Source organism: Balaenoptera musculus, chromosome 7 (assembly GCF_009873245.2).
Source record: "Balaenoptera musculus isolate JJ_BM4_2016_0621 chromosome 7, mBalMus1.pri.v3, whole genome shotgun sequence".
Lineage (NCBI taxonomy): Eukaryota > Metazoa > Chordata > Mammalia > Artiodactyla > Balaenopteridae > Balaenoptera > Balaenoptera musculus.
This window is the reverse complement of record NC_045791.1, coordinates 85,244,317-85,261,070: the sequence shown is the minus strand read 5'-3', so window position 1 is coordinate 85,261,070 and position 16,754 is coordinate 85,244,317. Positions and strand designations below refer to the sequence as shown.

Sequence of the window (16,754 nt, the reverse complement as noted above, 5' to 3'; positions counted from 1 at the left end):
CTGAGTAATCTGAGGAGCCATGAAATTTCACATGAACTGTAAAACTAACATTTGCATGGATTTCGGGTTCATCTTATTCTAAAAATGATATGTTGTTGCTGCCCTGAGAACAATAAAATTCTTCATTTATCCATATGTACGTATTGTTCTGGAACGATAGCTTTTAGTTGGCAATTTTTTAAATCAGCAAGTGTTGTAGCAGATATAATTGCCAAAATTAAAAGTTGTAAGTCTCATTTATATGATTATTTAAGCATAAAAACTTCAAAATCATCAGTTTATTCTTCCATTGCTGAATCAGTTAATATATTAAAAAATACCTTCTACTATACACAACTTAGGTTTTCTCTGGTTAATTAAACTTGGCTGAAAGCAAAGCAAGGACAAAAGAAAAAGTGCCTTAGAAACACCCAGCTGTTGATCATTTCCCCTGTGAATTGGAGTATACATACACACAGCAATTTGGGAAAATGTTGCAAAATCAAACAAGAATTGAGAAACAAAATAACATGAATCAAAATAGCCATGGGCTGATTTATTCCAGGGAAACCCTCTATTCACTCAGTGGTTTATTACCACCAGGATAGAGCATAAAGTGTTGCTGATATAGTATGAATAACAGCACATGCCATGTTGCTGAGAAGTAGCAGACAAAAATCCCACTCCTGTGGCAGCCAGACTGAATGTGCCAGATAGCATCTTCCCAACTTGGATTAAGGCAGTGAGTATCCACCTTCCAACATAACCAAAGAGCTTGGATTTCTCAGTCATCTCATCCAGTTTCTTCAGTGTCACCGATAATTATATTTACTTCTAATGGACAGAAGGAAAGCACAATCCTCTTAAAGTAAGAATAATCCTTGTAATTTCCACCTCTGGGCATTTATAGATGAACACAGAAAAGAAACAACAGGAGCCCTGTACAGTAGAGATGAGACCAGTCAAAATATAGAATTTACTAAAGGAATCATTTCCAGAATGCTGAGGTGTACGCTTCTGGAAGCAGCTTGAACTGCATTCCCCTAAGGAGTAGCTCTTTAGTGATATCATGTTGTCGTTTGGCCCTTTAAGTGATATTACTGGAGGGGATGATGACCTCAGTCTGGGGGACTGGAGCTGCCAGATGGGTTTTTCCTGGATGAAGTGGCAAGTTAGCAGCAGAAATGACAATCAAATTCTATGTGGAAAAATCTAGAAGAAGCTACCAAGTTCTGCTGCCAATAAACTAAAGGGCAATTAATTATACCCAGACATTCTTGAGCAATCTCGATGTTCAGCAGCACTTTCAAGATGAGAAGCTAAAAGGCAAAGATGGTGGCAACATCAGGAGTCTGGCTCAAGTGTTGTATCTCCCTGGAGTGTGCTCTGTCCAGGAGATGACATGTATCTGTGGATAGGGGCGCAAATATGCTCAAGGCATATTTTCCCATGTTGAGCTAATTAAAAGTTTCTCTTCCTGTTATGCTATTGTCTATTCTAATTTGTTGCAGATAACAGGACTTCAGTTAGAAGAAGAGACTGGATTTTTTAAAAACATTTTTAAAACAGTAATGAATAGAGAACTACCTTTTACTTTGGACAGAGAAAACATTGTATCAGTGATCCAACACAGCATTTAAATATAATCGTTATAAAATTTCGTCTGACTTGGCCTTCTGCTTCTGGGCAAGGTGAGATAATAGGGACCAGATTTACCCTCCTGCTTGAAACAATCAAGAAAACCAGGCAAAATATACAAAACGGCAGTGTTCGAGACAGCAGCAGATATTAGCCAATAAAGGACAGTAATCCTGGAGAGAGAGGAAACAAGTCAGGTGAGCCCTGTTTGTCCCCAGTTATGCCTGGAAGGATCCTGTTCTACTCCCTGGGGTCAGGAGACAGAGCTGAGAATCCAGGGAGACCAAGACCCTGAGTTTGAAGAGCAGAGTACTAGAGAGGAGAGAGCTGCACAGAGAGAGAGCCCCAGAGATCTGCAGAGGATGGGTATCCAGCAGGGCACTGATCTGACATACGTGAAGAAACTACCCAAGGCCAGGGAGCGAGCCATCAGAAATGGCTCTACAGTCATCCCTCATTAACTGTGAGGAATTGGTTGCAGGCCCCCAACAGATACCAAAATCCACAGTTGCTCAAGTCCCTTGCAGTTGGCCATCCATATCCACAGGTGCAGAACCCAACTGTGTATCTTCATTTCACTTGCTTAGCTTCAAAATGTAGAGCAATTGGTTCTTTGGATTGGGGAAAGAAAAAATATTTTAATAGGACAGTAAGAACAAAAAAGACCTTCTAACAATCTCACTAAAATCAACGTCTCTAAGGTAGGGCTCTTCCTATCCACTGTAGAATCACTCATTTTGTTGTTTTTGTTTGTTGGTTTCAGAATAGCAGAGATAGTATAGACAGTTTCCATCTACTACAATTGCTGTACCCTGTTTCTCCTGTACCCTGTTTCTCCTACTATTGATGTCTTACATTTAGTAAAGTACAATTGTCACAATTAATGAATCAATGTTGAAACATTATTATTAATTCAAGTCCACACTTTATTGAGATTTCTCTAGTTTTTCCTAATGTCCTTTTTCTGATAGTCATTCATTTGTACAGCCTTGACTCTACTATTTCAGGGATGTATGGACAACAAATGTATCAAGCATGTGCTCTGTCAAATGAAAAGCTTTTAGTGTTACCTTCATCTGAAAAAAGAATTACACTCAGTAAAAAATATTAAGCTATTTCCAACTTAAACCTCCATATGAAAACTACATATTCTAAGATTTAACGCACTCTTATAAAAGAATAACTTAGGACTCTGGCAAAGATTTGGGGGACTTGGGTTCCCCCAGTCCCACTGGTCCCTCTAACGGCTTCATACTGCTCTGCCAAGCAGATTTGTAAATCTTAAGATCAAGTAGTGATACTTCAGAGCCCTCCACTGGCCACTGCTCACTACTGCAACCTCATTTTTGTCCATTCTTGACCCTAGCAATCTCCCTGAAAATATCTTCCTGCACCAACATGAGCGAGGTCAGCTTTTATGGCACCTTGCTAAAAGCCACATAAGTGCAAACAATGTCTTAAAGGTGAAAATTTATACAGTTAAAAGTTTACACCCCGCCACACATATTGTGGCAAATTTGAAAATTTTTAAAGTAATAGTCAGCAAACAACAACCAATCAGGGCCAAATTCAAGACACCTAACTCCAAAGATGCATTAAAGGACATTTACTACAGTAAAATTATCTTTTCATAAATTTTATTTTCAATTTAACAAATCAGGAGAAGATATAAACTTAAAAAAATTTTCTTAATTAAAAAAAAATTTTAACTTCTTTCAGTAAGGTGAAGACATCAGAAAAAATTCCTAGGGCAGCAACTGGTGACTTGCTCATATATCTCACTCATGACTATCAGTTTCAAAACACTTTTCTTTGATCTCTGCCTCATCTTTCTTCTCTTTTTTTTTTTTATTTAATTTATTTATTTTTGGCTGTGTTGGGTCTTCGTTTCTGTGCAAGGGCTTTCTCCAGTTGCGGAGAGCGGGGGCCACTCTTCATCGCGGTGCGCGGGCCTCTCACTATCGCGGCCTCTCCCGTTGCGGAGCACAGGCTCTAGATGCGCAGGCTCAGTAGCTGTGGCTCACGGGCCCAGTTGCTCCGCGGCATGTGGGATCTTCCCAGACCAGGGCGCGAACCCGTGTCTCCTGCATTGGCAGGCGGATTCTCAACCACTGCGCCACCAGGGAAGCCCTTTCTTCTCTTTTGTTTTGGCCTAAGACATCAGTATACATGTTCTGGAACAAAAATTTTCTTCGGGGGCATAAATTGTTCACAAGAATGAAATCATACCAAGTATCTTTACCAACCACAATGGAATGAAATGACAAATCAATAACAGTAGGAAAACTAGAAATTTCACAAATATGTGAAAATTAAACAACACATTCTTGACCAACCAAAAGATCAAGGAAAAAATCACAAGAGATTAGAAAAAAATCTCAAGATAAGTGAAAATGTAAACATAACATACCAAAACTTAAGGGATGCAGTGAAAGAAGAACTAAGAGGGAAGTTCATAGGTGTAAATATGTACATTAAAAAAGAAAGAGCTCAAATCAATAACCTAACTTTATACCTCAAGGAACTAGAAAAAGAACAAACTAAACCCAAAGTTAGCAGATGGAATGAAATAATAAAGATTAGAGCAGAGATAAACAAAATAGATAATAGAAACACAATAGGAAAAAAAATCCAAGAAACTAACAGTTGGTTTTTTGGAAAGATCAACAAAATTAACAATCCCTTAGCTAGATTAACTAAGAAAAAGAAAAGAGAAGACTCAAATAAGTAAAATCACAAATGAAAGAGGGGACATTACAACTGATGCCACAGAAATAAAAAGGATCATAAGAGAATACTACGAACAACTATAGGCCAACAAATTGGATAACCTGGAAGAAATGGATAAATTCCTAGAAACATACAACCTACCAAGACTGAATCATGAAGTAATAGAAAGTCTGAACAGATCTATAACTAGTAAGGAGATTGAGTCAGTAATTGAAAACCTCCCAACAAAGAAAAATCAGGACCAGATGGCTTAACTGGTAAATTCTACCAAACGTTTAAGGAAGAATTAATGCCAATCCCGCCAAAAAACTGAAGAGATGGAAATACTCCCAAACTCATTTTATGAAGGCAGTATTACCCTGATCTCAAAGCCAGAGAAAGACACTACAAGAAAAGAAAATTATAGGCCAATATTCCTAACGTATATAGATGCAAAAATCCACAGCAAAATACTAGCAAACTGAATTTAACAGCATGTTAAAAGGATCAGACAACCATGATGAAGTGGGATTTATCCCTGGGATGCAAGGATGGTTCAACATATGAAAATCAATCAATGTAATATACCACATTAACTGAAGGACAAAAAACACTTGATCATCTCAATCAATGCAGAAAAAGCACCTGACAATAGTGAATACAGCTTCATGATAAAAATACTCAATAAACTGGGAATACATGAAAACTACTTCAACGTAATAAAGGTCATATATGAAAAGTCCACAGCTAACATCAGTCTCAATGGTGAAAACAGAGCTTTTCCTCTAAAGTCAGGAACAAGGCAAGAATGCCCACACTTGTCACTTCCATTCAAAATAGTATTAAAAGTCCTAGCCAGAACAATTAGGCAAGAAAATAAAAGGCACAAAAATTGAAAAGGAAGAAGTAAAATGATCTCTGTTTGCAAATGAAATGTATACAAAAAGCCCTAAAGAGTACACACAAAAAAGTTAGAAGTAATAAATTCAGCAAAGTTGCAGATACAGAATCAACACAGAAAAATCAGTTGTGTTTCTACACACTAACAATGAACAATCCAAAAAGAAAATTAACAAAACAATTCAATTTATAATAGCATCAAAAAAAATAAAATACTTAGGAATAAACCTAACCAAAAGGTGAAAGACTTATACTCTGAAAACTACAAAACATTGCTGAAAGAAATTACAGAAGGAGCAAAAATGGAAAAGCATCTTGTGTTCATGAATGGGAAAATTTAATACTGTTAACATGTCCATATTACTCAACACAATCTACCGATTAAACACAATCCCTATCAAAATGCCAAAGGCATTTTTTGCAGAGATAGAAAAATTCACCCTATAACACCTCTAGAATCTCAAAGGACCCAAAATAGCCAAAACAATTTTGGAAAAGAAAAATGAAGTTGGAGAAAGATCTCACACTTCCTTATTTTAAAACATACTACAAAGCTATAATAATCAAAATAGCATGGTACTGGCATAAAGACAGACACATAGACCAATGGGATAGAATAGAGAGCTCAGAAATAAACCCTTGTTTGTACAGTCAAATGATCTTTGATAAGGACCACTCAATTGGGAAAGGACAGTATCTTTACCAAATGGTGTTAGGGAAACTGGATATCCATGTGCCAAAGAATGAAGTAGGACCCTTATTTTACACCACATACAAAAATTAGCTCAAAATGGGATAAAGACCTAAATGTAAGACCTAAAACTATAAAATTCCTAGAAGAAAACAGGGGGAAAGTTTCAAGACATGAGATTTGGCAATGATTTCTGGATATGACACCAAAAGCACAGGCAACAAAAATAAAAGTAGACCAATGGCACTACATCAAACTTAAAAACGTTTGTGCATCAGAGGATACAATAGAATCAAAAGGCAACCAATGGAATGAGAGAAAATATCAGCAAATCATATACCTGATAAGGTATTAATATCAAGAATATATAAAGAACTCCTACAATTCAACAAAAAAAAAATCAAGTAACCCGATTAAAAAATGGCCAAAACATTTGGACATTTCTCCAAAGATAATATTTAAATGACCAACAAGCATATGAAAATACACTCAACATCACTAGTCATCAGAGAAATGCAAATCAATACCACAATATTATGTCACGCTCATCAGGATGCCTACCATCAAAATAAATAAATAAATAAGCATTGGAGAGGATGTGGAGAAATTGGAACACTTGTGCACTGTTGATGGGATTGTAAAATAGTGCAACTACTGTGGAAAACAGTATGAAGTTTCCTCAAAACATTAAAAAATAGAACCACCATATTATCCAGCAATCCCACTTCTATTTACCCAAAAGAATTTTTAAAGGAATTTGAAGACATATTTGCACTACCATGTTCATAGAAGCATTATTCATAATAGCCAGGAGGTGGAAGTAATCTAAATGTCCATTGATGAATAAATAAATGTAGCAACATACACACAATGGAATACCTTTCAACCTTAAAAAAAAGTAAGGAAATGCTACAACATGGATGAACGTTGAGGACATTATGCTAAGTGACAAAAGTCAGTTACAAAAAGACAAATACTGCATGATTTCACTTATAAGGACGAATCTAAAGTAGTCAAATTCATGGTAATGGAAAGTAGACTGTGGTGGTTACCACGAGCTAGGGTGAGGGGGAAAAAAGAGTTAATGGGTATAGTTTCAGTGTTTGCCAGAAGAAAAAGTTCTGGAGATGTATTGTGCAATGTAACACTTCTGAACTTTATGCTTAAAAACAATTAAGATGATAATTTTTAACTTCTTTTCCGTAATTTAAAAAAATAGGTTTAGGGACTTCCCTGGTGGCACAGTGGTTAAGAATCCACCTGCCAATGCAGGGGACGTTCAAGCCCTGGTTCGGGAAGATCCCACATGCCGCGGAGCAACTAAGCCCGTGAGCCACAACTACTGAGCCCGCATGCCACAACTACTGAGCCCGCGCACCTAGAGCCCATGCTCCGCAACGAGAAGCCACTGCAATGAGAAGCCTGAGCAACACAACGAAGAGTAGCCCCCACTCGCCGCAACTAGAGAAAGCCCGCGTGCAGCAACGAAGACCCAACGCAGCCAAAAATAAATAAATTAAAAAAAAAAATAGGTTTAAAAAGTCTCTTTCAGCGTTAACCCAGGAATTTTATAAGTAATTACATTTCTGACACAAGAGATGTCAAGATAGTGGGGACAGAAAACTGGTACTATGCATACGCCTTTTCCACCACTGTTGGGGGTTGAGAGGGAGCAGAGACAGGCCGCCTGGGCATCCCTGGGCACAGGGGCCATCCCCTCTGTCCAGCGGTTCTCACTTTCGCCCTGTGAGTCTGGGCATGGTGAGTGGGAGTCGCTGTGCTTACAGCTGCGGGTTGCAGCACAATGGATCCACTTCAGGGATCCTGTAAAGGGTGGGAACAACTAATAGTGGAGGCTGCCCTCCAGGTGGACTCAGCCATTCCCCGATGGGCAAGGCCAAGCTTTCTAGAGCGCCCCATAAGGAAAGCAGAAACACAGAATTGAAGAGAGGCAGGAGGACAGAAAAAGCCAGGCCCATACTGGGCAAAGTGAACCCAAGGATTTTAGCACCCTCTTTCTGAGACCTAAAGAGGAGGGTTATTTACTGGAGAAAGACTTCAATTCTCCCATCGGAAAGGGGAGAGAATGAACAGAAGACAACACTGCTGGGCCACGGGCACCAACTCCATCTCCTCTTAACTTCCTCAAGCAGATTCAAAACAAAGTGAAGTTGATTCTCAGTTTATTGTAAGTCCTCTTTTTACAGTATAAGTCTCCAAAAGGTCAATGCAGTTTTATCTCATAAATAACATGTCAATCATATAAAACAGCTGGAACCAAAGTAGAGAAATATATACAATATAATACATGAAGTATTTTCAATATTGTTAATTGAATTTTTCATATTAAATTAAAAGAGGCTATTCTGATTTACAATGTCATTTCTCTAGTTAAAATTAAACCTGTCAAAGACGTAATATACATTTTTTACAAAACAAGCACAGCAGCATTAATAAAACTGCTCATGATTGTAATTTTTATTTTTCTATAATACAACTGCACCCGTGTTACAAAAACAAACAAAAAAGGCATTGCACTAGATGGTTTGAATACTGCTTAAGTCAGTATGTTAACACTTGAGGAATAATGAACGGCCTGATCTGTTTCACCACCAGGCTCATTCGCAAGGGTTTTCACTCTGCCAGCTAAGCAAACTTTCTATACAGGTAGATTACTTTCCTCAGCAGTTTTATACAAGCCCACCACACTAATGGGTAAAAAGCCAAGGAGAAGCTAATGCCACAAAAAACAATACAACCCTACTATTTACAATACCCAATAAAGGCCAAAGCTAGAAAACCGCTCACTGCTGGATCAAGGAAAAAATTATAAGTAGGACATTCTGTAGGAAAATTTGAGTTATCTATAAATTTAAAATATTCAATAGACTACAAAAGGGCTTGCAACAGCTTATTCCCCTTATTTTTCTTAGGCTTGGGTAAGAAAAAAGTGAATCCTTTTCATTTTTAAATAAAGTTTTGATGGCATCAAAACACTTCACATTTATAAATAAGATTTTTATACAATGCAACATGTTCACATAGCTTTCTTGTGCTACTATCAATTATTCTCAGAATTCATTTTTTTATTCTAAAGAAGAAAGTATTAAGATTTCTTCCTCGTTCTTAACTTATCATCATCAAGGTTCTCCAGGCCTCAAAGGGGAATTCAAGAGAGGTAAACAGCCATTCAGTGCCTGACACTGAGTACACAGTATTTGAAAAGCCTGATGTATCTGGTAGTGGCCTAAACAAGAGCAGCAAGAGGCCGGGTATATAGTTCTACCACTCAAAACAAATTAAATTTTATATTTCCCCTTCATTAAGACAGTTTTAAAAGGACAGATCACCCTTGCAAGGCAACAAGTACTGTTTCAGATTATATCATATTGGAATTTTTTTTTAGCCACAAAATTACCTAAGCAGCAGCAGTACTTTAAAAAAAAATTGGTTCTTCAAGTCATGGGCAAGGAAAACAAAATCAACATGACACATTATTGTCAAGAGCTATTCCAATGGCGCATTCAAGCTATACACTGAGACTAAAACAAAGAAACAACCTGATTACAGCTGGGGGAAGACACCTGCTCCTGGAAGTGCTCCTGACTGGGGTGAGGGAAATGGACAGGATAAATAACCCTAAGTCTCCTGACAGAAAAAATAAACAGATGCAAAATATGTTTGCATTCAAAATGAGATGCAAAATCCATGTTCCTGACACATGAGAAGTGAATAATGTTCCACATCTTTCAGCCCTGTACAACTCCTTTACTGGCCTTTGATATCAAAACTAAAATCGCCATTGTTTTGTACGTTTTCAAAAGGCACATCACATGTTAAAAAAAAAAAAAAAGAAAAAAGTGCTTATCATCAGATCAGTCGTAAGTCCTTGGTCAGTTTGTTTCTAGTACAGAACAAACCATGTTTCTAATAAGCACCAAACACCAAACTAATGCTTTCATTTTCTCGAGCAAACTTTCCAAAATGTTCCTATTTTACATACTTAGTCTCTGTAATTGGAATGTAACCAGATTTTTTTCTTATTATGTGAAAGTTGCAATAGAAACGTGCTACTATAGGAAGCCTGAAAAGAGTGGAACCCTTAAAACTTTACAAACCCCAAATTATCCTTATTATGGAAAAGAAACCAAGAGAAAATATTCAGAGTTGTGTTATTTCCTCAAAGACAGTTTAGTATACTTCTGATCACTTTTTAAATAAACAAAAACTCTATTAAACAATAAGTTTCTCACTAAGAATATCTTACCTGTTAACATTTCTCAATAGTCAGAACTGGCCTAGAAACTGGTACAGAAAGTTAGAAAACAGGGATGTCCATACTGGAAACTTCTTAATTTTATAGATGTCACATAAATTGCTAGTTATATTGAAAAGGATACTTTACGTTTATAAAAAATAAAGCAAGTGCTTCCTTCACCCAATTTATTGGATCAGGCCTAATTTATTTTTTATATTAAAAAAAACCCTTCATTAATAATTATCCCTTTGGGGATTTAGTCATTGTAGACTAATTTACTAATGTTTCCCTGAAAGTGGGAGAAAACCTAGAGTATGAGCATGTGTAGACAAGTGCAGTTCAGCATACTACTTGCACAAAAGCTGTAAACAAGCTTAAAAAAACAGGTCCAGAAAAAGGCTTAAAGTTAATGGCTGTAGCCTCCTGTCACCCACAGACAAGTAGAGACAGAACTTGAAAAGTATCAAACACACTTGAAAACAGGGCAAGATGCAGAACATGACAGGATTCTCAATTTAAGTCAAATTCCTCAGTAAAACAAGAATAGATTGTACCAATCTGTTTGTTTAACTGGCCATTAATAAAATAATTCAGAATTTTTTTAAGGTTTCAGAAATTCTGCTAAGAGGTAACATTAAATTGTTACATAAGAAACACAAAACAAATTCACCAGCTCTACAAATGCTTTCTAGGTAAAGAATCTGTCCAATATGATGCCGGGAGAGTCATAATCTATGAGACACTGTTTTCTTAACAGGATTGTTAGCAAATATGACAACCCATTTTTTCACCCTATCTCATCTCTAACCATACATTTGTCCTCAGCCCTTCGAAATGTGCCTAGATTTCAGCTTAAGTGAACAAAATGTTCATGCAACGTCCCAGTCTATGGATAGCTCATTTGTAGGTATCAAAAACCAAAGTGCAAATCCATGGAGTTTTAACCCTTCAGGCTACAGATGGCCTCCACAGCCGCAGAACTAAAAGGGCTTTGCATACAGTGGTGAATGTGATGAAGGAATAAAACATGTAGCTTATTTTTGGTCCTTGGTTCCAGGCCCCTTTTCTCCCTGGTCCATTTCAAAATATGTGCTTCGTTTCAGCAGTTCAGACCCAAGCCTGTCCAGTGGTCTGGTACCATCAGGAAATACTTGTCCATTGCTTCACAAAATCTGGTCCTATACAACTCTGGAGAGACAACAGTCGGCATTTTACCTAGGATTATGAAAGAGAAGAGGGAAAAGGAAGCTGTTACATAATTGATAAGACAACTGACTTCAACGGCTATGTTCTTTCATGTAAACAGACATAAAATGCCATGGTCTGTAAACAAACACACCACGGCGGGCTCAGAAAGGAGGGAGGGTGTTCACTGTGCCACATGACAAGGGACAGGTCCTTCTCGGTAGGAGTTGACGCTCTTGCTTACAGATGAGAGATGTCTAAAAGCACAAATGGCGCTGGCAGCTCTCAGAGAACTTAGAGGATTTCAAGTGTTAATTCAGGACAACCTCCTGTTCAGAACTTCTGGCCTTTTTAACTTATCATTTTGAGAACCTCTGGCATCTTAACACAAATTTAAAACCCCATATTTCCCCACCTAAACAATTCCCCTTATTATTTGATCACCTTGGAAATGATGATAAAATCAAAGATAACCACTTACGTTTTAGAATTTTTTTTAAAGTATCCATTTAGTATATGTTAACTGATGAGGAAGATAATGAGAACAGTTTAAAGAGTAAACAGAACAAAAATTCTGCTCACCTTGTCCTCCTAAAATTCCTGTTGATTTCACAACCATCTCAAGCTTTTTGTCCCATGTAAATGTTCGGATATAATCTGTTGCAGGGGGCGAGATTAGCAGTAAAGGTTCTCTTAATAAATATAAGCACATGACAACCGCAATTACCATTACTATTACTTCTACAACAGTTATTAAGTGCTGGCAATACTGCAGGTGCGGACAATATGCCAGGGACTCTCCTAAGGGTTTTTACCATATTAATTCATTTAATCCTCATAACAACCTCATAGGGCTTCATCTTCAAGTGACTTTTGAATACAGATATTTTTGGTAAAAATAATGAAAATGGAAATGAGGAACCTGAATAAAAGGTACCAGAATAGAAAAACTACTATTTTTAAAATTTCAAATGAAAGTTTGTGAAATTATTCAATACGCTATTACTAGACCAGAGAGTCTTCAAATTTTACTCTGGCTTCAATCATGAACTATACATAAGGCATGCGCATCAACTTACCTATAATTCCAACTACCAGCTCACTGCTGGTATCATCTCGCCCAACCAGCAAAGAATAATCTATAATGAGGTGGCTAGAAAGGAACTGGGAGTCGCTACGGATTGAGGCTCTCAGCACAGCTTTGGAATGAGAACGGATATACAGAGGGTTGTCTCGAACCATCTTTAAGAGATTTTCATCCAGCAGGACTACATCACAACTCTCTTTCCCGGTATCGGTTTTTACGTTTCGATTCCGAAGTGAACCCTTCAAATCAAAAACCTAGCAGAAAGAAAACTCTCTGTCATTTATGTGTGAGTTGTTACAAATGGTTAATTAAATTAAAAAGGCAGAAAGCTTCCTTGTAGCCACTACTGTTATAAACACTTTAAAATTTAATTTTAAAACCTAATAACTTACATAAGTCATTAAATGCATACATTGTAATTGTAGAATACATAAAACACATGGTCATGTAATTGTATCATATGAAATTAATAGCTAGGTACTCATTTATTGAAATATTTCAGAAATATACTGACCCATTTAATCAACTCTAAGAAACATTAACAAGTAACTCCAAAAATATATTGTTGAATCATAACGCAGTTTAAAAAACAGATGCAAACATTCAGAGGAAACTTTAAGTATCGATACCAAAACTGTGCAATTACTTAGGACAATGTAGAAGCAACAGCATATCTCTAGGAATTTCTGGGCATTAGGAAAAGCAATGCACTCAAAGGTCAGAGACTTGGGTACTAGACCAGTGCGACCTGAAGTGTTATTCGACAGACCACTGCTAGACAGGCTTTCCTGGCTCATGATGACAGAGAGGTTAGTGCCAGAATGTAAATCAATTACATCATTAAACCCACAATTTAGTTCAGCAGATGCTTTTTCCATAGCAAGACATTCTTGATGAAGAAAGCAGTGTATTAAATTACATTCTATTGATTAGTACAAGCTCTCATCGCACCACGGACTGGAAACAGTTCAAGGACCAGCACAGTGAAGAGTACTGTTCTAGAATCTAGACCAACCTGAGTTCTAGGCATAGCTGTGTGACTTTGATAAAGTACTCAATGTCTCTGAGCCTCAGTTTCTTCATCTTTAAAACGGTTATGTTGCATCTGCCTTCTTTTTCTATAATTCTGTGTTTCTAGGATATTGGATATGTTAAATTTTAGGACCAGTCCACAATATTCCTCCTTATTCTTTCCTACAGGGTTCAATAACTCAAAAGTTAAATTTTGCCTAGTAACCAAAGTTTAGTATTTACTATCAAATATCATGTTACTCTCTGATTCATTATGTTCAGGAACCAGAAATACAAAGGGTAAATGCTAGCTAAATGCTTTGCATAGTCCAGTATCCTTACCTGTGCCATCTTTCTCCCATAGAAAAGATTTTCCATGACAAGGAGATCTAGCTTCTTCTCAGTGTTGTTCTGGGAATTCTTATAACCAATTCTGTAAACTCCAAGAATCTTGGCCAATGCAGTGGGCCTCTAATCAAGAAAAAAGTAAACTCTTATCAAAAAGGGTTATTTATGAATATTATGCTTAGTGAAATAAGTCAGTGAAAGATAAATACTGTATGATATCACTTATATGTGGAATCTAAAAGTAATACAAATGAATGTACACGCAAAACAGAAACAGACTTAGATACAGAAAACAAGCTTGTGGTTATTACCAAAAGGGAAAGGGAATGGGGGAGGGACAAATTTTTTGTATGAGATTAATAAACTACTCTGTATCAAACAGATAAGCAATAAGAATATATTATATACACAGGGAATTATAGCCATTATCTTGTAGCAACTTACAATGAAGTATAATCTGCAAAAATACCAAATCACTGTGCTGTACACTTGAAACTAATACAATACTGTAAATCAACTATACTTCAATTTTTCAAAAGGATTATTTATAATTTAATACCAATATCTGGACTATTCATGTATTACCCAAACATGATTTTCTATTAATATGATCAGTCACAGGACCTTAAAACAAACTCAAACCTTTGAATCTATGAAGCAAGTAAAGCAGCAATGCCAATAAAATTATTAGATCTTTAACATTCTCCCAAGGGGTAATCGTTCTCAATTTCTCAAACTCACAAATTTTATTATGACATAATTGCTCCAATAATAGGCAATAAACCCATAAATGGAAAAAAAATCTATGTGACTCTTTCATATTCACGGAAGGGTCACTGCTTCATGACAAGTGGGTAATCTATATCTCTCTATATATATATGTAGGAAAAAGAGTTTGAAATCCATGCATTCTACCACACCTCAATAGCATAGCAGAGATCTAGCCATGTTCTGTTCACATATTACCATGGAGAAAACTGCCATTAGGACTCTCAGGATGTGAAAAAGCCCAGTAAACTTACAGATCAAGGTTTGGGTTTCTACCTTTTGTTGAACAGCATTTGTAATATAATTGAAGTAGTGTGGTGCAAAGTCAAGGAAAGACTGGACTTCCAGACGAGGCATTTGCTTCAAAATGAATCTATCATCTAAAAGGCAAAAATTTCATGTTTATTCAATTGCAATATTTACTGAGGTAATCTAAAATAAATCATTCTAAAAATCCCAAATGATTTGTTTGCTTCACATTTTTAAGGGATATTTTCTGACACCACTGAGAAGATTTTGATCAGAACACAGCTCTCAAGTAATTGAAGGTCTGGAAGGGCTTCTGAGGATTTACATAGTCAAGAAACCTCTACTTTCGACAGTACCACACCTAAAGTCATTGCTAAATGATCTATTTTTTTTTAACTACCAAGTAAAATGTTATAAATTCCTTTGTTTACAATCCAATAAGTGACAGTTATGAAAGTTCTTATCTAGCACATCTTTCCTGATGCATTTTCTCAAATAATTTCGCTTTCAGTGAGTATGGAAAATGGAATGTGAAATAAAAATGGTCACGATCTTCTGCAAAACTTTGTAGGTTAAGAACTTGGCCTTCTGGTTTTCAGGTCAAATGTTTCTATTTTTATCTTTCTCTCATGAGCTCTGAGGTACCTTTTGAGTCTTCTAGAAGTTCTCTGTTATTATTTACATTTGGAAAACTCAGGACTAGAAAGAATTTAGTAAGGATTTGATCAATATTTGTCTCTCATTACACACCATACATCATATATTCTTTTAAATATGCTTCTTTCATCCTCTCAAGCATAAAAAGAAAAACATGTTTGCAAAAAGGCAGTATCGTATTACCTCAGTTCAAGGGATTCATAAATTATCCGAGGGAAAAAGATGGATACCGCTTAATTAGTAAATGATTAAAAAGACTTACCTTCAGTTGCGTAAAAGGCAGCTCCTGATTTGCCTCCTCGGGCCTGCCACGGAGAAGAGTGAGAAAGGGAACGAATGAAATCTTCTTCACTGCTGCCCAGAATCACTTCTCGCATCTTATGAAACTCTCCCGCATAGTAGAGCCGACAGTAAAACTTGGCGTTGGCATCGGAAAATTCTATAAACAGAAGTGTTTTTTTAAAAAAAAGCTCTTCTGGATCAGAAATACCTTGTCCTTTTCCTTCTTGCTCACTCCCCACCCCCACCAAATGCAATCATTTAAGTTTCTCCATGATAGCATTTTTCACATTAAGTCTACTACATCCCCGTTTATCACAATTCAGTTAAAGTTATCTTCAGGAAGGATTAAAGAGCATCTTATGACCACCCTTCATATTTCTAGAAAAATCAAACAGAAAATAAGACCCATTTCTAATTTTATGCTGGTTACTGTGTTTTCATCATTGCACTTTTACATCTTAAATTTTTCTATAGTGTTATAATTCTGGATAATAAATTTTTGGCACTCACATGTACACACACAATTCTAGATGCCTTATTAAGGCTCTGTGGCTCTAGATTATACAAACAGTAATTATTTAAAGATCAGACATTGCATTAAATTATAATTTATAAATTAAATTTTAATTTTAATTAAATTTATAAATAAATTTCCTTCTAAAATAATGTATATTTTATAAACTAAATTTAGACTAAACAAATGTTCATCAGTACACAGACTTAATATTCATTTCAAGGAGTAGAATATTTATCTAGTGAGAAGCTGGAAGCTTCAAATAATGGAGTTTGCTCAATTATATTCCTGGTCCCCAAACCAAAGGTATTTATCTCATACTTACGGAGCTCCACATGAGGATTTGTGAGTTGCTTCTTCTGTGTATCTCCTCCATCTACTTCATCTAAAAGATTTAACATCATTAGTAAAGCCAAAGTTTTAGATAGTTATCAGGTCATTTTGTCTCTTCTTTTTCCCCTGATATAACACTAAAAAC

At 36.4% G+C, this 16,754-nt stretch overlaps 1 protein-coding gene across 7 annotated transcripts in view; it reads right to left on the bottom strand.

The window, feature by feature from the left end:
• Positions 1 to 8,083: 8,083 nt before the first annotated feature.
• The window catches only part of PIKFYVE (phosphoinositide kinase, FYVE-type zinc finger containing), a 77,545-nt gene continuing 68,874 nt past the window's right edge, over positions 8,084 to 16,754 (bottom strand). For 6 of the 7 annotated variants that reach the window (XM_036858020.1, XM_036858024.1, XM_036858022.1 and 3 more), the window contains 7 exons: positions 16,602 to 16,661; positions 15,743 to 15,919; positions 14,851 to 14,954; positions 13,801 to 13,929; positions 12,440 to 12,701; positions 11,943 to 12,017; positions 8,084 to 11,390 (listed from right to left, as the gene is read on the bottom strand). In XM_036858020.1, coding sequence (XP_036713915.1) covers positions 11,275 to 11,390; positions 11,943 to 12,017; positions 12,440 to 12,701; positions 13,801 to 13,929; positions 14,851 to 14,954; positions 15,743 to 15,919; positions 16,602 to 16,661 — 923 coding nt within the window. In that variant the 3' untranslated portion in view covers positions 8,084 to 11,274. Of the gene's footprint in view, positions 11,391 to 11,942; positions 12,018 to 12,439; positions 12,702 to 13,800; positions 13,930 to 14,828; positions 14,955 to 15,742; positions 15,920 to 16,601; positions 16,662 to 16,754 lie in introns of those variants that run through there. The other variant, XM_036858027.1, reaches the window with a different exon arrangement.